The 24,023-nt window shown below is 35.2% G+C and overlaps 9 protein-coding genes across 9 annotated transcripts; 5 read left to right on the top strand and 4 right to left on the bottom strand.

The window, feature by feature from the left end:
- Positions 1 to 184: 184 nt before the first annotated feature.
- Positions 185 to 1,780, bottom strand: CCA1 (tRNA adenylyltransferase; the record flags this gene model as incomplete). The annotated part of the gene is made up of 1 exon (XM_071053759.1): positions 185 to 1,780. One exon carries the CDS (start codon positions 1,778 to 1,780, stop codon positions 185 to 187), a length of 1,596 nt encoding a protein of 531 aa, XP_070910171.1.
- A 934-nt stretch (positions 1,781 to 2,714) lies between these two features.
- Positions 2,715 to 3,740, top strand: RNJ42_03594 (SDR family oxidoreductase; the record flags this gene model as incomplete). The annotated part of the gene is made up of 1 exon (XM_071053758.1): positions 2,715 to 3,740. One exon carries the CDS (start codon positions 2,715 to 2,717, stop codon positions 3,738 to 3,740), a length of 1,026 nt encoding a protein of 341 aa, XP_070910170.1.
- A 564-nt stretch (positions 3,741 to 4,304) lies between these two features.
- On the top strand, positions 4,305 to 7,259 carry RPH1 (Rph1p; the record flags this gene model as incomplete). Its single annotated transcript, XM_071053757.1, has 1 exon — positions 4,305 to 7,259. The coding sequence occupies one exon, from the start codon at positions 4,305 to 4,307 to the stop codon at positions 7,257 to 7,259; it is 2,955 nt and encodes a 984-aa protein (XP_070910169.1).
- Positions 7,260 to 8,085: 826 nt separating this feature from the next.
- Positions 8,086 to 8,853, top strand: ADK2 (adenylate kinase ADK2; the record flags this gene model as incomplete). Its single annotated transcript, XM_071053756.1, has 1 exon — positions 8,086 to 8,853. The coding sequence occupies one exon, from the start codon at positions 8,086 to 8,088 to the stop codon at positions 8,851 to 8,853; it is 768 nt and encodes a 255-aa protein (XP_070910168.1).
- Positions 8,854 to 9,473: 620 nt separating this feature from the next.
- Positions 9,474 to 11,801, top strand: RAD3 (TFIIH/NER complex ATP-dependent 5'-3' DNA helicase subunit RAD3; the record flags this gene model as incomplete). Its single annotated transcript, XM_071053755.1, has 1 exon — positions 9,474 to 11,801. The coding sequence occupies one exon, from the start codon at positions 9,474 to 9,476 to the stop codon at positions 11,799 to 11,801; it is 2,328 nt and encodes a 775-aa protein (XP_070910167.1).
- An 80-nt stretch (positions 11,802 to 11,881) lies between these two features.
- BRR2 (ATP-dependent RNA helicase BRR2) lies at positions 11,882 to 18,268 on the bottom strand (the record flags this gene model as incomplete). The annotated part of the gene is made up of 1 exon (XM_071053754.1): positions 11,882 to 18,268. One exon carries the CDS (start codon positions 18,266 to 18,268, stop codon positions 11,882 to 11,884), a length of 6,387 nt encoding a protein of 2,128 aa, XP_070910166.1.
- A 339-nt stretch (positions 18,269 to 18,607) lies between these two features.
- RAD24 (Rad24p) lies at positions 18,608 to 20,626 on the top strand (the record flags this gene model as incomplete). Its single annotated transcript, XM_071053753.1, has 1 exon — positions 18,608 to 20,626. One exon carries the CDS (start codon positions 18,608 to 18,610, stop codon positions 20,624 to 20,626), a length of 2,019 nt encoding a protein of 672 aa, XP_070910165.1.
- Positions 20,627 to 20,799: 173 nt separating this feature from the next.
- Positions 20,800 to 21,564, bottom strand: GRX4 (monothiol glutaredoxin GRX4; the record flags this gene model as incomplete). The annotated part of the gene is made up of 1 exon (XM_071053752.1): positions 20,800 to 21,564. One exon carries the CDS (start codon positions 21,562 to 21,564, stop codon positions 20,800 to 20,802), a length of 765 nt encoding a protein of 254 aa, XP_070910164.1.
- A 988-nt stretch (positions 21,565 to 22,552) lies between these two features.
- On the bottom strand, positions 22,553 to 23,416 carry TMT1 (trans-aconitate 3-methyltransferase; the record flags this gene model as incomplete). The annotated part of the gene is made up of 1 exon (XM_071053751.1): positions 22,553 to 23,416. The coding sequence occupies one exon, from the start codon at positions 23,414 to 23,416 to the stop codon at positions 22,553 to 22,555; it is 864 nt and encodes a 287-aa protein (XP_070910163.1).
- Between the last annotated feature and the right edge of the window lie 607 nt (positions 23,417 to 24,023).

The raw sequence follows: 24,023 nt of genomic DNA, 5'->3' as shown, positions 1-24,023 counted from the left end.
ATTTATTTGAAGATTAATTTATTCTCATTTTTGCAATTAGTGTATATAGAGACCTAACTATCAAATATAAAAAACAATAAAAAACATGCATTTTATTTATACATTGAAAACCAGCTATTAATAATACAACTCTTAATATTTGAGAATATAAAAGAATAAACTGGAACTCTTTATATTAACAGTATTAAGAATATTTAGGTAGGATTTCCTTAACGTACTCAATCAATTGCTCCTCTGTTCCTGTAGGATTGTCAAATTGCCACAAAATGATATCGTCGTTAACTTTTCCCAACCAAGGGCCAGGTTTCATACCAAGAATTTTTATCATACGCTTTCCATCAATCAATGGTGCCATTTTGTCACTGTCTTCTAAACCTTCTGACAGAACATGCTCTCTAAAATTATCGTAACTAGAAATTATGCTTTCAATATGATCCTTATCTGAAATATTATTCAGATACTTTGACATTAATGAGACGAAATGGACTATTTCCCAATCACCTCTTAGTGACCTTATATAATTCCCCAATCGTGACCTTTGTATATGCCCACTGTCAGTAAACTGTTTAACCATATCGCTGTAGGACTCAGCATTTTCAACGCATCTGGATACTATCGTAGAGCAAGTCTTGCTGAACTTCAATCCTTCTTTTATGATACTTTCAGTCAAAGTTGCTGTATTATTTAGCTTTTTGTTTGGTAAAGCAACAATCTTTAGATTTGCCATCGGTAACAATATAGAGCCCAATAGGAAATTTTCTTGGAATTCTTTATCCCTTAGTTCTATCATTTTACGTAAGGTAACGCATGTTGACAAAAAATCTTTGTAATGGTGCAATAAATTCTTTAAGTGCTGATTGAATGATCCGTTCTTATAAATTTCTTCAACAAATTTAGTTTGAGGCCAGTGCTCCTTATTGTAGTTGATGACGCTTTCATCACCATGCCAGTAAAAAATTACATTCTCTAAATGGGTTCTCTGGATCAATACTAAACCTAATATAGGATTTGGACCAATCAGAATTTTATCCATCTCTACACCAATTCTTTCCCTTGAGATTTTATTATTGAAAGCCTCATTAATTTCCGGATCATGCATTTCCTTCAGTACAGTAGATTCGATATTAAAATTAAAACGCGATGCAAACCTAATTAGTCTTAAAACTCTTAACGGATCATCTAAGAACGTTTGTCTGGCAGGAAGCGGTGTCCGTAGGACACCATCATTTAAATCCTGCAATCCTCTCTTTGTAAAATCTTCAACTTTATCCAACTGAATATTGTAAAACAGGGCATTTAAGGTTGCATCCCTCCTCAATGCGTCCTCCTCAGGTGTACCAAATTTTGTAGTAGGTATCCTTGATTCCTCAGTGTACTCTTCTGATCTTAAATTAACAAAATCCACTTCCAAATCAAACAACTTCGTTGTAGCAGTCTCCAAATGCTTAGATTTCTCAGGATTCTTATCGATTTTGTGGATATTATGCGGCTTAATTCCATACCTATCGAAGTGCTCTTCCAGATATACGTTCAGCCCCATGGCAAATTCTTCACCCGACATAATATTAATAGCTATGTCCAGATCATGCGATTTCTGACCCAGAAGTTTGTCTCTGACCCACCCACCAGTAATCCTCAAGGTCAATGGCTCACTATTCCTATTCTGTGCATTGTAGTATATGCTATAGTCCTTCAATAAATCGCATATTTTCGATTCTTTCTCGCTCAATTGGATTCTTGGGACATTCATAGTCATACGTCTTACCAATTGCCTAAGCATACAAAGAAATATAAAGCTAAAAAGGATAAATATTGTATATCTACCTTCTTGTATATCCCAAAATACAGTATAAAAGGCACAATTGATATATTTCAAAACTTCATTTTTTTTTTCAAAAGTTGATTTTTTTTCTTTTCTACAGTATTCAAAATTCAAAGTGAATATTTATCACTACACCATCATGTGATATTGTAATGATAAGAATTCTTGGTCAATTTTGAATAAAAAAGTAGTGACGAAGAATATTTTTTTTCTTCTTTGGATATTTATGGGTGTTAGTAGTGTGGGCAAATTTTTGAAGATAGTAAAAAGAAAAGTGGAAAAGGACAGCTAATTAAAAAAACTTTAATTTCTTTTTCTTTAATGCCTTCTCGAAGGCCTTTCTTTGTCACCCCGCTCGTTTGTCACAGAATTGGTCGTATAAAACTTCTTTACAGAAAGAAACTGATTTGCGTTTTTATTGTCACCGGTAATAAAAATTATGATGAAATCGGTCCGTAGGAACGGAAAAATTGTATAGAATATATTAATCTTTTTATTACGTAATTTGTCAGGGACAAATTTATTTTTGGAAATTTTAAATTACTCACACGGAACACCGTAAGAAGAAAATATAAACCCGTGAAAAATTATTTAAAGGCAGAAATTTGCGGACAAAAATTTTAAATTAAACAAATAAAAGAAATAAGTAATAAGTTGATTTTTTATTTGATTAATGAGGGACAATGGAAGTCAAAGAAAAAATTTGCTTAGACAAAGTCGTACAACAGCTCACAAAAAGGTCATTGGAGGGGAGGAGGAATGGAAGGGGAAGAAGGGATGGCTCAATAAGTTGATATATTAGATAAAGTGATATTTCTGAAGGATATTATTGGATATTTTGAATTCTTATATGATCTAAAATAACCAAAGGAAGAATATACAATAATCCACAATGTCTATATTTGTCTCTGGTGCTACTGGGTTTATTGCGCAGCATGTTGTCCGCCAATTATTGCAGCAGAACTATAGGGTTCTTGGTTCTGTTAGATCAATTGAGAAAGGTAAACATCTGAAGGAGGTTGTTTTTAACAATAACAAGAACTTTGAGTATACAGTGGTGGGTGATATCTCGAAAGAGGCTGTGTTTGACCCTGTTTTTGAAGAGCACAAGGACATCGAAGTCGTCCTACACACTGCGTCTCCGTTCAGGTTTGATGTCAACAATATTGAGACGGAGCTCTTGGTTCCGGCAGTGAATGGTACGAGGGGGATATTGGAATCGATAAAGAGACATGCCGCCAAGAGTGTGGAGAGGGTCGTGATAACATCATCTATGGCTGCCATGGGGTCAATGGGTCAGCAGATGTCGGGCTGTGACAATATCTTGAACGAGGAGTCCTGGAACGACGACACATGGCAATCATGCCAACAGAATCCTTTCTCAGGCTATTGTGCCTCTAAAAAGTTCGCAGAGAAGGCCGCATGGGACTTTTATCGGGCTAATCAGCACGAAGTCAAGTTCAAGATGACCGCTATCAACCCCGTCTATGTCTTTGGGCCGCAAAACTACATAGAGCCCCAAAAGAAAGCACTGAACACATCATCTGAGATAATCAATAGCTTGTTACATACGAAACCTGGTGACGAGATCCCGGAGATGGTCGGTGGCCAAGTAGACGTCCGCGATGTCGCAAAGGCCCACCTCCTTGCGTTCCAACGGGACAAACTCGTCGATAAAAGGGTGCTCATGTACGACAGCATGTTCACCGCACAGACATTGCTGGACTCTATTCACAGACAGTTCCCTGAACTCAAGGACAAGATCGCTACTGGAGCCCCGGGGTCTCAGGATGCCCTGTTAAAACAGCATATCACTATTGACAACAGCAAAACCCGAGACATGCTAGACTTCGACTTCATCCCAATGGAACAAGACGTCTACGACACCGTATCCCAGATCCTCCGCACAGGCCTATGATTATACATAGACTAATTCTTAAATACTATCATATGTATAATCATATATAAGGGTGTGTTCATCCACGATATACCCAGGGTAATCTCATATCAGTTCGAATCCCGATTGGAGCACAGAAACTCAAAAATTAAATAAATTTTTCTTAGATGAAAAAAGTTGTTTTTGATGCCGAGGTCTATAAATTTTTAAAGGGAAATAAAAAAAAATTTTTTTAGGGGGGAAAAAGAAGGGGAAGGGGAGTTTGGAAAAGGATCTATATTGTAAAGAGTTGATTATAGTTGAAATAAGAATCCTATGGAGAGGATCCTAAGGGAAAATAGTTTGATCTAATAAGTACTTTAAAGAGCAGGTTAGAAAAAAATAAAAAAATAAAAAAAATAAAAAAATAAAAGGATATACTGGCAATACTAGACCGACAATCAGACTCACTGGAAAATAGTCAATTTCAATATATTGTTGAAACATAAACAAAATAAAGAACGTTATAGAGTTAATAATTATTGGGAATAATATCAAAATAAAAAAACAACAACGACAAACCACTAGTTATAATCATAAAAACAAATGGAAGTTATAGATGGAGTGCCTGTATTCCGGCCGAGTTGGGAAGAGTTTAAAGATTTTATGGGTTTTATGGAGAGGATCAGGCCGTATGGGATGGAGAGTGGTATAGTTAAAGTTATTCCTCCGAAAGAGTGGGTTGATCGGGTAGGAGAGCCGCCTGTGGAGTTGTTGAGTGGGGTTCGGATAAAAAATCCTATACAGCAGCATGTAACAGGTTCTAAAGGCGTGTTTATGATATCTAATGTGGAGAAGAATAAGACTTACAACATGATACAATGGAAGGATCTTTCTTATGACTATAGAGTTCCCGATGATCCCAGCAGTTTGAAGAGTAGTGATGTTTCGGTTGGGGTCATGCAACAAAGGAGGCGATCATCATCTAATATTAAGTTAAAGAACTGTGAATCCTCATTTACAGCCAGCGACTTTGAAAAGTTCTTGTCTGAGTACAATGTAGATAACATGGAACAATATGAAGACCCTGAAAGGTTGAAATTCCTTGAAAGCTATTACTGGAAAACACTGAATTTCACGACACCACTATACGGTGCGGACACACCAGGTTCCATTTTTCCTGAAGAGCTTGATGTATGGAACGTATCAAAGCTGCCCAATTTGCTTGATTACATGGACGAAAACATACCCGGAGTGAATCAATCCTATCTGTATGCAGGTTTATGGAAGGCTTCATTTACGTGGCATCTAGAAGACCAGGACTTATACTCCATTAACTACATTCACTTCGGAGCTCCGAAACAATGGTATTCGATTCCTCAGTCTGATCAAGAAAAATTTTATGAATTTATGAAAGAGAAATTCCCAACAGAAGCATCAAATTGTAAAGAGTTCTTAAGGCACAAAATGTTCACAATATCGCCTAAGGTATTAAAGGATAATGGCATTAAATGTAACAAAATTGTTCATCACCAGCATGAATTTATGATAACTTATCCATTCGGTTACCATGCAGGTTTTAATTATGGATATAATTTAGCGGAATCTGTAAATTTTGCACTCGAGGATTGGTTAGAGATAGGAAAAAAATCAAAAAAGTGCGAGTGCGTTAATGACTCAGTAAATGTTAACGTTGATAAATTATCGAGAAATTATAACGAGTATAAGTTAAAAAGAGAGACAGATGACCCCCAGGTAAACCAACCACATCCCAAACGTCAGCAGACAATGGAGTTTTCCTTAAAAAAGGCAAATAATGAAATCAAGACTTTGGATGGTAACGAGGATAAGGATAATGAGGATATAGCCCCCAATGGAATGAATACAAGTAATGATCAGATTAAAGAAGAAAACAATGCCTTACGTTTCCCTGAAGCTACTAATTTACGAAGACATTTTACTTCCAATAATAGTAATACTTTTGGAAATAATGATATTTATCCACCTCCTGAAATGAAGTCGGAGGAAAATTCTAATAAGAAAGAACTGCCAAATTCTTATGCTCTTAAGAAATTGAGAGGATTTGATGACCTCATTAGTAATCGTAGCCAGCAAGGATCGCCAAAAATGGAGAGTTCTTTAAAGAATGATCCATTCTTTGCCAGAGATAGCCCCTTAAGGTTAAATAGTCCGAGTGCTGGTAATTACTTCAATCAATCTATTCACCGGGTATCGTCTCCAATATTATCGAAGATGATTGATTTATCTAATATTGTAGAACCCACATTAGATGATCCATCACTCAGGTTCAAAAAGAAGAACAATAATGCTTCTCAGTTAATTGGTAACTCCAATATTAATTCTCCATTGTTACAGAATATACAGGATCAGCAAATACAGCAACAGCAACAGCAACAAAGGGCGTCTCAGAATGGCACTCCGTTATCTAATTTATCTTTGGGACCATTACCTATTATGGGATTGAGAAGTAACGCAGGTTCTAATCCAATCCTTCTAGATAATAATGATGATAATATGTTAGCATTAAGTTTAACATCTATGGCTAATAGTAGGCCATCTTCTCCTCGCCTGCAGCATATGAACTTTAGTAATGACAATCTAGCCAAGTACAAAAGTGGCAATAATGATATTTCTAATCCTGCTAGTAATTTTGTCAGTAGTGGAAATAATGGTCAAAGTGGGATGTCTGTAGTTTCTCCAAAACCTGTCTCCTACTTTGGTAACCAGTTTGATAAATCATTGAATAATGGGTCATCGCCTGTGCCTTTATCCCCAGGAGGAGCAAACATGCCATTTATTAAGAGACTCAAGTCTCCGAACATTGTAACTTTAAACATATCTAGAGAAGGTTCTAAGAGTCCCGTATTCCTTCAAAATGAGAATAGGACACCTTTGGGTCTAAGCTATCCAGTTCCAACTGAAAAACAATTGAGTAATCTCAACCCTATCAATAATAATAATAATTACCAATTCTCCTCTCCTCAAGCGAGTGATAAAACGAGTATTAATACCGGAAATAATATGGGTAGTATGATAGATATGGGACTGCCGGCATTTCAGAACTCATCACAAAGTAATAGTAAGCAAATGAATAGCGCACATTTTGAAGCTTCTTCTCTAATGTCTCTTGCAGCTGTGGCCAATAAGGATCAGGAACTAATCAACTCTATGTCACAGGATAGCTATGATAAGGTTACCCCTGAGAGGAACTCGCCAAGATCAGTTAGAAGCAGACCAAGGACAGATGAACCTCTAACGCCCAAATTCGAAAAGGGTGAAGTCATTCAATCGGAAACTGGTAAGATCTATGTTTGTCAAGAATGTAAAAGACAGTTTTCTTCCGGTCACCACTTGACAAGACATAAAAAATCTGTTCATTCCGGTGAGAAACCACACTCTTGTCCAAAATGTGGAAAAAGATTCAAAAGAAAGGATCATGTTTTACAGCATTTGAATAAGAAGATACCATGTACACCTACTGCAGGATCTGCTACTACTACAACAGAAATATCTGGTGAAGGAACTTCTTACATAGAATAAAGGATAATCATATCAAAATCTCTGCCTTTTTTACTAAATGAAACAAAAAGAGAGAAGGATTGAAATTTACTAATATTCCAAGATAATAAAATTCATTTTGTCATGTATTTCGCAATGATTATGATAATATTTTTATTGTTATCATTTTTTTTTTCTATTATTATTATTATCTATTTTTTTTTTTTTTTTTATTTCTAATGGGGATTATTCTTATCAATATATTCTAAAAGAATGGGGGAGTAAATAGGAGAATATCCAAGAGAACAGACATGATCTTAAACACACTCTTATATTTTATCCTTTTAACTCGGTCTGTTGCCAATTCTCTATTTTTATAATCAAACTAATTTATTTTTTATTCTTTTTATTTTCTTTTTCTTTTGTTTTTTATACTTTACAGATATAAGTATAGTAGTATTAATGAAAATATATAAAGTTTGTAATTAAATGTCCATTCTTATTATTAACTAATCCTTGATGTACCATATGATAGTTTAAAAACGGTTTATCGATTGCTGTAATATGCTGTAATTTTTAAATTAAATCTATATTATCTTCGGATAAATGGAATTAAAATATTAAATTAAAAACAAAAAACCCTCGCGGGGCTGGAAATCCGGGCCGATCACAGTAACGGGCCCACAAAGAATCTTCGGAAAGATGAGAGAGTCATTTTTACTTTAAGGTCAAAATCTTCGAGAATGGGACTATATAAAGAGGAGGTCAACAGGTTTTGATGTTCATGTCCTGCAAATCTGTTCATAACGGATTAAAAGGGAGTAAGGAGAAAGTGAATCAAAGTTAAGTTGAGAAAGAAAAGAAGAAAATGAGTTTGAAGCTAGCGAGGCCGTTAAGATTATTGTTATTGGGAGCGCCTGGTGCTGGTAAGGGGACGCAGACCTCTAAGCTGTTGAAAGTGATACCGGAACTGAAAAGTGTATCTTCGGGTGATATATTAAGGAATGAACTGAAGAGTGGGACGGAGTTGGGTGTATTAGCTTCGAAGTATATTGCGCAAGGTAGGCTGATTCCGGATAAGGTAATTACGCAGGTTTTGATGTCGCATTTGTCAAATGAGGGCTGGTTGAATCCACAATCTTCGTGGTTGCTGGACGGTTTCCCAAGAACGGAGAACCAGGCATTAAATCTGGATAAAACGTTATCACAGAACAATGCGATGCTTAATCTTGTGATAGAGCTTGATGTCCCAGAAGAAGTTATACTAGAGAGGATAAATAACAGGTATATTCACGCTGCGAGTGGCAGGGTGTATAACTTGCAGTATAATCCTCCAAAGGTTCCAGGAAAAGATGATATTACGGGCGAACCATTAGTGAAAAGATTAGACGACAATGCCCAGACCTTTAAAAGACGTATGAAAGAATATAAGCAGACGCTAGGGCCAATTAAAGAGCACTATTCGAAACAAGGAATACTTGTCTCTGTATCAGGTGAAACCTCAGATATAATATTCCCTAAACTATGCCGCTTGATTAACGACCATTTCGGACAAAAGAAAGATAATGGTCTCCCTCATGATGCATTTGAGAAGAAACAGAATTATGACGCAGGTAGAATTACATCTCGACTGTAAATAAAGGATATGAAACTATGATGTAATTATGTACTGCTGCTTCCATTTAACTCGGATAATGGCGTGTTCAACTATATATTTCATAGATACCTAATTTAATTATCATTTAATGATTATTTATGACATATTAAAACGACTATTCCAGGAAACTGGGTTTTCATGTTCTATTTGAAAAGAAGGACCCATGATAAATGGTCTTTTGCTTCACCTGTTGTATGTGATTAAAAGTTTGAAGTATTGTCAAACTGTTGCAGTTAAATCGCATCACATGCTTAGTCGTTATATATGTCATAAGATGATGAAAAATGTATCTTCGATGCATTTCATTAATAGACTATATTTGATTTAATGTATATTTCAACTTGAACTTCCTATTCAACTTGGTGTTTTAATAATTGGTATTGCATTTTTTATATTTGTTTGTATACTTTTGAGTCTCCAACAGTTATATTTGTTTCCCTTGCATCTCACATATTAAAAAAAAAAAGGCTTCATATATATATATTGCATTTCCGAAGCTGAAAACCCTTAATAATCAAATTGATTCCGTGAATAACCTTCAAGAAGGTCATTTAATACCTTTAAAATAGTCTAAATTTAATATCCCTCTACAAAATACAATGAAATTCTTTATCGATGATTTACCTGTGTTGTTTCCATATCCCAAAATCTATCCGGAACAGTATCAGTATATGAAAGATATAAAGCGTACATTAGATGCAGGAGGTAATAGTATACTGGAAATGCCTTCGGGAACAGGTAAAACTGTTTCTTTATTATCTTTGACTGTTGCTTATCAAATGCACTATCCAGAACATAGGAAGATTATTTATTGTTCTCGTACAATGTCTGAAATTGAAAAAGCACTAGTTGAATTAGAGAATCTAATGGACTATAGGACAAAAGAACTAGGGTTCCGTGAAGAGTTTAGGGGACTTGGTTTGACGTCGAGGAAAAATCTATGTTTACATCCAGAAGTGAGTAAAGAAAGAAGTGGTACGGTGGTTGATGAGAAATGTAGAAGGATGACAAATGGTCAAGCTAAAAAGAAATTAGAGGAAGATCCAGAAGCTAAGGTAGAACTTTGTGAATATCATGAAAATTTATACTCACTGGATGTGGAAAATTATCTTCCTAATGGTGTGTTTTCTTTCGAAAAGCTAATCAAGTACTGTGAGCAGAGAAAAATATGCCCATATTTCGTAGTACGTCGTATGATATCTATGTGCAATATTATCATTTATTCCTACCATTATCTACTAGATCCAAAGATTGCAGAAAGAGTTTCGGTCGAAGTTTCAAAGGACAGTATTGTTATTTTCGATGAAGCTCACAACATTGATAATGTCTGTATTGAATCATTATCACTTGATTTAACTAACGATGTGTTAAGGAAAGCTACAAAAGGTGCAAACACTTTAAATGAAAGAATTACTGAAGTCAGACAAGTAGATTCTCGAAGGTTACAAGATGAATATGAAAAATTGGTACAAGGTCTTCATCAAGAAGATATGATGACAGAACTTGAAGAACCCTTTGTGGAAACACCTGTTCTTCCTCAAGATCTGTTAAAGGAGGCCATTCCTGGTAATATACGTAGAGCTGAACATTTTGTTTCTTTTTTGAAAAGGTTGATTGAATATTTGAAAACGAGAATGAAAGTATTACATGTTATCTCTGAAACACCAAGATCATTTTTACAGCATCTGAAGCAACTTACGTTTATAGATAGAAAACCGTTAAGGTTCTGTTCTGAAAGGCTATCACTGTTGGTTCGTACTCTGGATGTAGAAGACGTAGAGGAATTTGCTGCGTTAAAAGATATTGCAACTTTTGCGACTCTTATATCAACTTATGAGGACGGTTTTACGCTAATAATCGAACCGTACGAGATCGAAAATGCTGCTGTCCCTAATCCCATTATGCGATTCACATGTCTGGATGCCTCAATTGCCATCAAACCTGTATTTGAAAGATTTTCTTCCGTTATTATTACTTCAGGAACTATCTCTCCATTAGATATGTATCCAAGAATGTTAAATTTTGAGACTGTGTTACAAAAATCCTATTCAATGTCTTTAGCGAAAAAGTCTTTCTTACCAATGATAGTAACTAAGGGTTCAGACCAAGTTGCTATTTCCTCACGTTTCGAAATTAGAAATGATCCAAGTATTGTACGTAATTACGGTTCAATGTTAGTGGAGTTCGCAAAAATTACACCGGACGGGATGGTTGTTTTCTTCCCATCTTATTTGTATATGGAAAGTATTGTATCTATGTGGCAAACTATGGGTATTCTTGATGAGGTATGGAAACATAAGCTTATATTAGTCGAAACTCCCGATGCTCAAGAAACATCTCTTGCTCTTGAAACTTACAGAAAAGCTTGCTCAAATGGTAGAGGTGCTATATTACTTTCTGTGGCTAGAGGTAAAGTTTCTGAAGGTATTGATTTTGATCATCAATATGGTAGAACAGTCTTAATGATAGGTATTCCGTTTCAATATACTGAATCAAGAATTCTAAAGGCTAGATTAGAGTTTATGAGAGAAAATTACAGGATTAGAGAAAATGATTTCTTATCTTTTGATGCTATGAGACATGCAGCCCAATGTCTTGGTAGAGTTCTAAGAGGTAAAGATGACTATGGTGTTATGATTTTAGCCGATAGACGATTCTCTAGAAAGAGGAATCAACTACCTAAATGGATTGCACAGGGACTATCCGATGCGGACTTGAATTTATCAACAGATATGGCCATCTCTAATGCTAAACAATTTTTGAGAACAATGGCTCAGCCAACAGATTCGAAAGACCAGGAAGGTGTTTCGGTGTGGAGTTATAACGACTTGATAAAATTCCAAAATGATCATGAAAAAAAGAATAACGAAAATGGCCTTCTAATAGAGGAGGATCCTGATATTGAAATGGTTGATGGTGAGAATTAAAAAGTATCTATCATTAGTCCTTCACTTTAAATATTAGATGATTATATATAACTATAGATTTTTCTGTATATAGTGGGAAATCATTTGCATTCTAGTTCAAAAGTAACTTCTTTATCAACATCTAAATAGGAATCACAGACTGCCCAAATGCTGATGTTATGGTGGCCACTTTCATTAATGGAAAATGTCATGTCAAACTCTTGTTCGTTCTTATCCAGAATGACTTTCTTTATTGCATATAAGGATCTATTTGTAGACTCGCCAATGATAATCCACCATTGCTCATACTTGAGATCGTCAAAAGATTTAGATTGTACGTAAAGATCGTCAGGTATATCATCTCTGAATAATTTTACCTTCATCGAATATAATTCCTCCTTTTCTATAAAAGTGTCATCAAAGTCGTACGATATTTCAATATTTGGATAATTGTTTACAAAGTCGGCTATATCAATCAATTCCCTTTCAGAAAAGTCCAGCAACGTATCCCTATCATTATCCTCCATTTCCATGACATCATAAACAGATTCGACATTTTTACTCTTGCAATTTTCAATCATCTTATTCTCAAAGAAAGGAATTTGTTTTAATGGACTATCAATATCCCACAACCCTTGAACTATCATCTGACTAATATCCATTGCATTCATTGCATTCAGATAACCAAAACTGGCTAAAATGTCAACCATACAATTTACAATTTTTAGACAAATCGATAAGAATTTCTGCTGTACAGGTCTAAATTCTTCAGGGACTGGTATTCTTGAGAAATGGCTTTGTAATAATACGAAACATTTGAAAGCCAATGGATTATCTTCGACTGAGGTGGGAAACTTTAATGGCAATTTTGTTGCTAGCCTTTTTATAGAATTTAGGCCGTCGTGAAACCGAAATAATGAAGCAAATTCTTCGGCATTGCAAATAATATTAATCATGTCGGACATGGTTATGTTATTGTTCAAATTTTCTAAGAAATACTCTAAAGTTTGAATAACTAGATTGTGATGCAGACCTATTTTGGATATTGGAGATATTTTAATAATATTTTCATCTGAATCTTCTTTCTTAGAAAGTTCGACTAAATTATTAGCACGTAATTCTGTGATGTTATTTTCGACGATTTCTGTTAAGAAAGCTGATATAGAAAGGGAACTCGAGTCACTTAGTCCATAATATGATGGGTTGTTGTGAATTCTTCGGTAGAAATAGGTGTATGTTAACATATCAAGACAATCCTGCTTTGTTTTGATTGTATTAATTGATAATTCAACTAGAAAGAACTTTAACAAATCTTGATATAGAAAACTTTCTAGAGGTAATCCATCAACGAGGAATTTTTTGTATAGAGTTTGCCTAGCTTCATCTGTTAAAATAGTCACTTTCTTTGCGGTGGGTACGGTTATAATATTCATTATCTCATTGACAGAGTAATGATATATGCTATCTTCCACATAATCAAAATAGTTAGTACCAAGTATAATAATATGGTCAGTAATGGCATTAGATGGGTAACATGACCTCATAACTATAAATACATTGATATGGTTCATTTTGTAAAGTGTAGAGACCATTTCCTGTGACTTTTCATCTAGTCCCTCAAATAGTACACCGACACCTGCTGTGGCATATCGTTTCACTAGTTGGTTTGGAATGATATCTACCAGGTTGTCGTCTTGATTTGCTGGAATGTCGTGTGAATTTAGTGCATTCTGTATTTCATCTGCAAAATTTAACACACCTCTCTTAGAGTTCAAAACAATCATTGTTTTATTATTAGTAGTAACGCAATTCAGTGTGATTTCTTTTGCTTTTAAAAGCATAGACTTGGTAAAGTCATTTTGTATAATGTTTGAAAAGGGAAATATATTAATGTCTGCAGCGCAGTTGTTATTAGTACAGTCGAAATTAAAGGTCATTTCTTTAGACACATTCAACCAACCAGCTACATCTGAAGGATTAGCTAGAGAACGTGTGATACCAATTTGTCTACAACTTTTCTCTAGTTGTATAAACATGAAATTCAATCTAGAGACCAAAATTTCATAAGTAATGCCACTATAACCTTGTCCAATATGTTGCATATCATCATAAATTACTAGTTCAATATTCACCACTCCCTTCTTTTGCCTCCACCTTCTAGTAATGTATTCAAGCTGCTCTGGAGATGCTAGAATTAAATGGGATTCGGAGAATATTTTGATGTTTTTAATAAAATCTGCGCCTAGTTTATTAACTTCTATTTTATCATTGAAAGAGGAGATCTTCTCTCTCCATAGTTTTTCAAGAATATTTATATCGTCCGGTGTGTTCGATACATATACCGCTCGGCCTTTTCCTTGTTCGAAGTGTGATAAAATAGCGAGCTCTGCTATTGTGGACTTTCCACTTTTGGCAGCGGCACATAGCAATAAATTTTCATTGGTGTTATAGAGTGGATCAAATAAGACATTCTGTATATTATTGAAGACAGTAAAACCAAACCATTTGCGGACATTTTCAGGTAGTTTATCTTTGGGTTGTATTTGGCTAAGCGGAAGATCATATTTATTTGGAAATTTCTTTGGAACTTTAATATGTTGCAAATTAACTGGTACTGACAGAGCACATTGCAGCCAGTTCTCTGAAATGATAGAAACAAAGAAGTTTGGCGGAAGTCTCTTCTTTTCTTCAGCTTGAAGCAGAATAGGAATGGTGAAGGGCAGCTCTTTATTAACTTCATGCGGTCTTAAAAGAAACTTTTGATGGTAAAGTACCTTTTCACCATCGATGTCTTCGACTAATAGAGTAAAAGGCTCTGCAAAACCATGCAATTTTCTGTCCCATAAAAAATCCCAGAGTATTTCTAATTGTAAAAGTAATAGACTTGGGGTTATTGGCTGTGTAACACAAGTAGCTTTCATTTTCGGATATCTCTTAAGGAGGTCGTAAATTAATTTGCCATATTTTTCACTTCTAATCGCCTTACCTACATCTCCTGGAGTAGATAGACTTATATAATGGGACCAGGGCATGGTGGAGACCTCTACTCTTTTTATAATTTCTTTGGGACAATTGGGAAATTGTCTTAAAGGTGTCGATATAGACCACATCCTCAATCCTATTGATTTACTGAGTTCAATTGTTATTTTTGAAGGCAATGCATATTTTTTTGACAGGCATATTTCTCGCATCGCAGCAAGTAGTCTCCCTGCATTTTGGGTTACAAATATCATATCAGTGCTTAAAGCAAAACCATCTAATGTAATACGAGAAATATAGGCTTGTAACAAGACATTGATTTTGGCTGATGGTTCATCTAGTGATCCGGCTATAGGGATAGGGGCCTTATTAAACAATTCTTTCAATTCGTTTTGCTCTTCTCTCTTGCATGTGACAAATTTGAATTCCTCGGATTCTGAAAATATCCTGAGTATGTCAGCCTGAGTACACTTTTCGTGAATTTTCTTAAAATATTCACTAATAGAGTTATAGCTAATATAAAAATGGGATGCTATTTGCCCTAATTTGGTATGCTTGAGACGGTGGTGCGATTTATCGACATAAATAAGAAGTTTCTCGGTAAGGATTTCTAAAGCTGTTTCTACTAACATTTTTCTTAAATTATAATAACTTTTGCTGTCGGGGTTATTTTTGCACTTCTCTGGGACATATAGATCTGGATTAGCACAAAGTCGGACAAAGAAGTATGTCTGTGTTATCCATGATATTGCATCCTCCTTCGTTTTGATATTCCCTAAAGCTATTTCCGCATTCAGATTGTCAACAAATTTTGATAGAAACTGAGATTCAATTGGTAACTGTTGATTAAGAATTGCTAAGTAGTATTGCAAATCTTTATGATTAGTGATAATGATACCTTCACCAGTTGTATCATACCTAGGTCGTCCAGCTCTACCAAGCATTTGTAACAAATCCTGAGCTGAAAGACGGACCCAATCACCAACTTCTGGGGAATATATATCCGTACCTTTGATTATAACTGTGTGTGCAGGAAGGTTGACACCCCATGCTAGTGTTGCTGTCGATACCAGTACCCTCAAAATACCATCTGCAAATAAGTCTTCTGACAAGCTTCTATCATTTCTCGATAGACCAGCATGATGAATTCCGATACCTTTGTTAATTATATTCTTCATATCGGTGTTAACAACATTTTTAGATTCCGTTTTCAAAATGTTTTTGGCATTTGGCTCTCTAAGGAATAGATTTTCTAATTTATCATCGCTTTCAGCTAACCTTGAAATAAAATTTGCTGTTCTGGCTGTATCTTTTCTGGAGTGTACAAATATGATTACCTGATGCCCTTCTTTCAATGACTCAATTGTTTTCTCAAAACACGTTTGGTTCATTGAGCTTATTTTCTTTGCTGCAGTGCTATCTTTAATGGCACAAAATACTTGAGAAAGGGGGCACGGTCTGTAAGAACTATCGAAAAAAAAGGTTGAGGTAACTGGGACATTTAGAAACCTAGCTACATCCTTATAATTTGGTAAGGTTGCTGATAATGCTACTATCCTCGGAATATTAGAAAAGTTTCCAAAAACCTTTGTCCTAGCAACAATACTCTCAATTACTGGTCCACGTTGGTCATGTAGTAAGTGAACTTCATCAATAATAATGAGCTTCACATTTTTAATGATATCAGTCTCATCGTTTTTTCTTGTCAAGATATCCCATTTCTCGGGAGTTGTTATCAGTAGATGAGATTCTTCGAGTTCTTTTCTTTTTATACTAGTATCACCAGTTAATTCTGTCACATTTACTCCAAAATCTTCTAATCTTCTACTCATTTCGCGTACCTGTTCTTGAACTAATGCTTTGAGTGGTGCTATGTAAACCATTTTTAATTTTTTCAAATGAAAAAGTTCATTTCCATCTCTTACATCATTCAAAGCCTTTAATATCGTTAAAATTGCAACGTTTGTTTTACCAGCTCCTGTGGGTGCACACATTAGGAGGTTTTCACTATCATTAAATGCTTTCTCATAAACTTTAGATTGTATGTAGTTTAGTGTACTCATTTCATCCGTGGGAAATGCCTTTTGAGCCCATAGGGGCATGTTTTTAATCTCAACCAGATCAATGTCAAAAGTTGGTTTCGAAGGAGCTGGAATATGTATTTCCTCGTAATTCTCTTTAACTCTTTTAAAAGAACCTTCCGGTAAGGTCACTTTCTCAACGTTAGAAAAAGATTCGATCATGAAAGTTTTGGCTATATTTTCCAGATCTGTTTTGGATAGGGTTTCATTACTCCTTTTTTTAATACGTTCATCATTCAGCATGTCATCTTCATAATCTGATTCTCTTGTCCTCTTTAGACGATTCTGTTCTTGTATTTTTTGAAGGAACTTTACTATGTCATGGTAACCTGAGTCCGCAATCTTCTCAAGGATAGTTTTCCTATCATCTCCCGTACTATCCAAAAACTTGTTAACCCAAAATATAGTACTTTTATTCTCGATGAAGAAATTTATGAGATTTGCAGCAGATTTCTGTTCTAGAATATCATGAATTATTGTTACAAACCGAGCATCCTCTAGAGCACTTATATCTATAATTCTAGAGCAGCATTCATCAATATTGATATTATTGGTGTATCTGAAAAGGATTTCTTTGATTTTGTCGCGAGTGCATTCTTCTGGTGAGTTATTCAGTTCATTCAATGATAAGTTTCCTTTCATTTTAATGGATTCTGGATTTTCAAAGATATCGGTGATTACGTTCTGGTTAATGTCATAACCATTGCTTATTTCAACGCTATTGGGGAAATTAACGTTAGGAGACAGAGTCGTTGAAACTTCGTCATTCTCTTCTTCTGACAAAACATTTACTATTCTTTCCGCTGTATCTATGCTATTTAAATCTGTTTCAAAATCATTTATATCGTTAACCAATTGCAAAATTTCATGAAATTGAGTTTCACTAATATCCATCGAAAGTTCATTTTCTGTTTTTTCCCTTAACTGTTTGGAATTCATGTCCTTTTCATTCTCCTTTATCTCACAGATTATAATATCTACGATTCCAAGAAGGATTTCTTCTGGTAAATCATCTCCTAGTAACTTACAACACCAACTAATAATATTGTTGTAAACTTCAGAGTTATGATTGTTGCTCGGGGTATATTTTAAAGTCGGCGTCTCAGTCATTTCCAATACAGATTTCTTCAGAATTAAATTACTTGTAGAACCGCTTATCTCATCGTCAATGGCAGTGTCTTCCACCATCATTTTCCGTTTCTCAGCATCATCATCAACACTAGTCGACTCTCCCCTACTTAGTCCGATACCCATATCACGAAGTGTGATCCGCCCCTTGACACTCTTGGGCTGTGAGAGTTCGGCATCTTTAATGGGATCACTATGAGTATCATTTAACCTTCTATCCTTCTGAAGCACTTTATTAGACATTTCATCATACCTGTATAACTGCCTGATTTTCTCATCCCTCCCTTCATTATCACTCATATTCGTTAATTTGTTTAATCAACAGGTTATGGATATGTAACTATAACTAATTCACTTATGATTTCTAGCAGTTTTATCGCATGAGCCTCAAACAAAACATATAGAAATGACAAACTGACTATGATTGTTATAGCTCATCTCAAATCTAAATTGGTCAAATGTTTAAATTTTCAACCTCTGATATACCATTGTCCGGGTGATAATATCACGTGAGGTTGGATCCATTCTTAAAAGGGACTTGGAAGTCTGACTAGCAATATTATATTTATAGCAAGAACAAAAAGTAGAAGACAGTTTTAGTGTTGTTATTGGTTGACTAATGTTGGTAGAACTACGGACATGGATGCTCCTAAACTGCGGAAAGATTCTCCCAATTGTTCAAGGAACGTATCGCCAGTGAAAGTTAGTGATTTATTTAGGCCCAAGAATTTGAAAAGAGGATTCAGTGAGTTCGGTAATCAAAGTAATGTTAAGACAGAGCCTGGAACTGAAGTGAGATTGGATGCTTGCATTGAAGATGCTTCGTGGTATACTCAATTTGCGCCTGTCGATATTAATGACGTTGCGCTACATAAGAGAAAACTTGTTGATGTGTCGGAGGCATTTCTGAGCATGCTTCGTGATCCCAAGGATCACAGAGTTTTGTTGCTGACTGGGCCAAGCGGGTGCTCTAAAAGTACTGTTATTAAGTTGCTAGCTGAACAGTATATTCCGAGTTTTAGGTTAGATGCCAGCCGATCAATAATGAGGACAGCATTTAATCTTATTGAGCAACGTGAGTGTGTCAATGAATATCACAGTGATATGGCACTAAATAACCTATCACATATGGAGAGCTTTGCAGAATATCTGCGGCAATCTAAATACCTTGTGGGCCAAAACCTATCGGTGTTGTTAGTGGAGGACCTTCCAAATGTCTTTCAAAAGGACGTACGACAGGGCTTCCAAAAGTTGATATTACAGTGGCTATACAGTTCTGAAGAACTCCTGCCCCCTTTAATAATATGTCTTACTGAATGTGATATAAATTCAGATCGTAATTCAGGTATGAGCAGATATGTGGGTGTAGATAACTTTTTCACAGCTGAAACAGTATTAGGTAATGCAGTATTAAATCATCCAAAATTAAATAGGATAAAGTTCAATCCTATCAATGCTACTTTAATTAAAAAGCATCTTAAAAGTATTTGCATAAAGAATGCTATGACATTGAAATCGAATGACAAATGGAACAGCTACAATGATTATATTGCAGAAATAGCGAAAACTACTGGTGATATACGTTCTGCAATATCTACATTACAATTCTGGGCGACCACTTCCTCGAAGGATAATAGTCAATTCTTGAGAGAAAACAACGTTTCATATTTTCATGCAATTGGGAAAATCATTTACGGATCTAAGGAATTCGATAATACAAACGATATGATAAATAACCTCATAGTTTCAAGCAGTGGTGCTATCTACACTGATAATTTTCAACTTGGTTTGTTAGAGAATTATGGTGTTTATAATAAAGGGAACTTTCATATATCTACTGCTGATAAAATACTAAGTTCCTTCAGTCAAAGTGATATTATGAACAACTGTGCAGAGTCGTTTGAATATTTGACAAGAAATGTATCTGAACAGTTAAGCTCCGTTAAAATGGATGAAACTGGTCGCCATGGAAAGACATATTTCCCTAGAGAATGGAAAATACGAAAGTTGCAAAGTACTTTTCAATTTCAAATGGATGATTATAATTTGGTGTCATTTCAAAAATATAGGTCATACAATCAATATAGGGATATTATGTTATTTTATGGTTTTTATGGTCCTTACATCCGGAAGAAACGTAACTATAAGAAAAAGTCGCTAAAGTATTATTACGATTCGCTATCTCGAGATATCGAACAGCAGAAAAGAGTTTTAGCCAATAACTTTGACACTTTTCAAGTTGATGATGAAGTTGATCTTATGGAACGACTAGGAGGTGAAATGAAACCGGTTGAATTTGAAGTTGATGTAGAGACAATTGATGATGAGGAGCAAGATAAATATGCGTCACTAAGTAGGTTACAAATGGAGAGAGATAGAAAAATTTCGAAACTAACGAATTTGAACACTGTTCAGAACGAATTGGAGAATTTTGGTGGTGATGAAGTTTTAGACATTAATGTTGGGTTTGAAGAAACAATTGAAGATTCAGATGTTGACAATTTTGATGATGAAGATGATGATGCTATGATAGAATTTCTATCGCAGCAACCTTCTAATATGGTGAAGACTGGAAATAATGACCTAGAACTAAAAAAAGCCAATGTAAATAGTGAACTCGAAGACAATCTGTCTGACTCAGATCTTGATGATTTATAGAGTCCGATACCCAAGTTTTAGCCTACATTCCAGCTTATTTTCATTATTTAATTTTTTATGTTACTTTTTATTCGTCGTATTTTTCCATGTTGCATACTTATAGATTTGTATATATAATACAATAACATATTACTAATTATTGCAGGACTAAAGCGAATGGTAATATTAATGTCTTACAGAAACAATTTCTTCCGTAGAAATTGTGGATCTTCTTGTAAGGACTCTTTAAGAATATCTACCCCACCTTCAAACTGCCCATTAATGTACAATTGTGGGAATGTAGGCCAGTCTGAGAATTCTTTTAATAATTCTCGGGTAATTCTATCCTTTAATATATCAAAAAACCCGAATTTTATATTGTTTTCCCTTAACATTTTGACCATCTGAGTAGAAAATTTACAACGTGGGTGAGATGCACTGCCTTTCAGGAATACCATAACTGGAGCAGCATTCACCAATTTGTTTAGACCTTCGTACACATCTTCTTCGGTCCTTTCACCGGGCTCTAGTAACTCATCATTGTCCTCCTCATCACCTTCAATCCCGTCGGAGGTTGACGTAATCTTACGAGGCTTCTCGGGCCTGATCAGTTTTAATGTCTCCACATTGGTGACACATTCTTGATACGCATCCAATATTTCTCTGGGATCAACACCAGCTAAGGCCTTGATAACAACACCGTTCCTCACCAAGAAAAATGCAGGTAGCTGAGTAATACCTAGCAATTCCACTATTTTGGCGTTCTTCTCAACATTGATTTGTAAGAAATTGGAACGTCTCTTGTCCACTGATCTACTCAGTGCATATACCACTTCCTTTAGTACTTTACAGGCCTCCATCCATGTCATATAAAAGAATAAGACAACCAGCTTGTCTCCAGCATCGGTCCTAGCCAACTTTAGGAACTGATCCAAGCTCGTAACATCTACTACAGACATGATATCCAACCACTATTTGATAATGATTGAGCAGCTGAAGTGAGATGGCCACACTATACAAACTAAAAACAAGTAATACGGACTATGTATCTGCTCTATATATATATTAATCCCACATAAGGGGGGGTGTGGTGGAAGGTAATACAGCTTGAATCAGAGAGGTGACTAGGCTATTAATAAGCCATAGTCATCGCCGAAACGCCTCCCATTGTTTCTTGATAAACACACCCGTATATGTCTCTTTTCTTTATAACGAAAAGTGGGTGTGTGGTGCAGTGGATATCGCCTTTGTTAAGAAAAGGTGGGTGTCTTTATGCAACACAAAGATACTTTTAACAAGGTGCAAAAATCAAAGCCAGTGGCGATGTGAATACAGTTGAACATGGGTGCAGAACTAAGCTAATAGATCACCAAGTAAAATATGCACGGAGTTTATCTCTAATTGTTTCCTTTCACTGATGGGCTGAACTTCATCCATTTCTATTAAGAGGACATGCTATATTCTTATTAAACGCGGGATGATATATAATACGTACTTCTTTCTTATATAGGTGTGTGGCAGTAGTACCAGAGTTGGAGTATGTGAATTTCAGGGTATTGAATGCCAACTCGTTAGGGGTTTGGGGTAAGTATTTATTTATTTTTCATTTTGCATTGTATTATTTTTATGAATAGTAGCCTTTGTTATCTTACAACATTGGCTCATTCGTTGCATTCAACATTCAGGAAATAATAGTCCTCTATTTTACTAGTAAATACACAACTATTTGGTAGAGTTAAAAATCTACCAGTAATGCAACCACTTCTGTAGAAACAGTATTTTTATTAGTTTGGTTTGAAACCAAAACGTTAAAAAAAAAAATGCTTTCGGAATACCGTGAAAATCCATGAACATTGACATGACATACAGAATTATAGAATATATTGCAAGTCAAACTATATACCGAGATTACATACTAAATAATTCTTATATTTGTTTCTTTGAATTTTACTTTCTTGCAAAGATATAAAATGAATTCCATGCAACATTGACCTCTTGAGCTGGATCGCTAATATCGGTATTTTCTAATACATAGTTCAAAGTTTCTTCCACTATATCCGGTTTGTCGCTGTTCTCCTGTTTCCATGTATGGTACCCACTCCATGTTCTAATGTAGTCCATGTACCCTTGTAAAGGCATTTTGGTAACTATTGGTAGCGGTTCAGAATCAATCCTGAAATCTGGGGAACGGATCATGTCTGGGGTTAGTGTATGCCTTGACACTTCTTTGAATAGTTTTGTATCAATATGAACGTCTTTATATTTATTCTTGAGAATGGTCTTCCCTGGTTGTTCCCAATAAGGTCCCATCTTTGTGGGTCCGTAAGTTAGATCTTGGAAATAATTGTCCAATTGCGGATAGTCTGTAAGGACACCATCAATATAACCCCAAATTGCTAACGTCCCACTCTCAGAAAGACTATCAAATGAGACCTGCTGAAACTTCTCTATATCAAACCAATGGACTGCCTCGACACAAGTAATCATGTCACATTTCTGGCCCTCCAAGAATGAAAAATCCTCATAACTTGACTGTTGAAACCTTACATTTTCATAAGAAGTCTCCCCTAATTTTTCATTAGCCTTCTTTATCATGGGACTTGACATATCACATCCTATATATTCCTCGAATTGAGGTATATACTTCCGTAATTGGAATGTCGCTGTCCCTGGTCCGCAGCCAATATCAACCAAACAATGATGCGAACCCTTGTGGAAATTAGACAGTTCTTGGTAGAATTGAGCAGGATAACTGGGCCTTGACTTGGAATATCTATCTGAATCAAAGTTAGATGCTGAGAATGTTGACATTCTATGTTATTTTATTCTTTTTTACTTTTATTATGCTATCCATAAATACTAACATATTTACACACCCCTAGATCTTTTCATATGATTCAATACTCTTCTAAATATAAAGATGTGCTTATACGAATACAAGAACTAATCATGTGATTAAGAGTTCATAGTCTTGTTTTCTTATTAAGTAGTAGATATATATATGTAAGAAAGAATCAACCCTAGTTTTCAACTTCTCTAACCTTAATTTGGCTAATGCCCTCATATACTAATTAGTGTTTATTAGTTCGAAAAATGGTAAGAGCAGAGAAACATGATACCAATCCCAAACCCAACTCTTCTAATATCAATTGCCTACCCCAAACAACCTTAAACAAAAATTATATATATAAATCAAACCTTGGCATAACTATAGAGATTACTTTTAAACTTTATGAATGTGTCAAAAATATGCAAAAGACGATTTTTATTGACCTTATAAGTCCGACCACGCTGTTAAGAAAACCAAATGTTTGAAAAATTTCAACTGCGATGTATTATATAATTTACTTTTAAGGTAAGATTTAAGTATAGTTTAAAGCAGTTTTCTATGATAATATCAGTCAATTGTTACTAAAAG

This window comes from Nakaseomyces bracarensis (genome assembly GCF_045282275.1).
Source record: "Nakaseomyces bracarensis strain CBM3 chromosome Unknown Scaff12_0, whole genome shotgun sequence".
In the NCBI taxonomy this organism is placed as follows: Eukaryota; Fungi; Ascomycota; class Saccharomycetes; order Saccharomycetales; family Saccharomycetaceae; genus Nakaseomyces; species Nakaseomyces bracarensis.
This window is presented reverse-complemented; position numbering and strand designations above follow the sequence as displayed.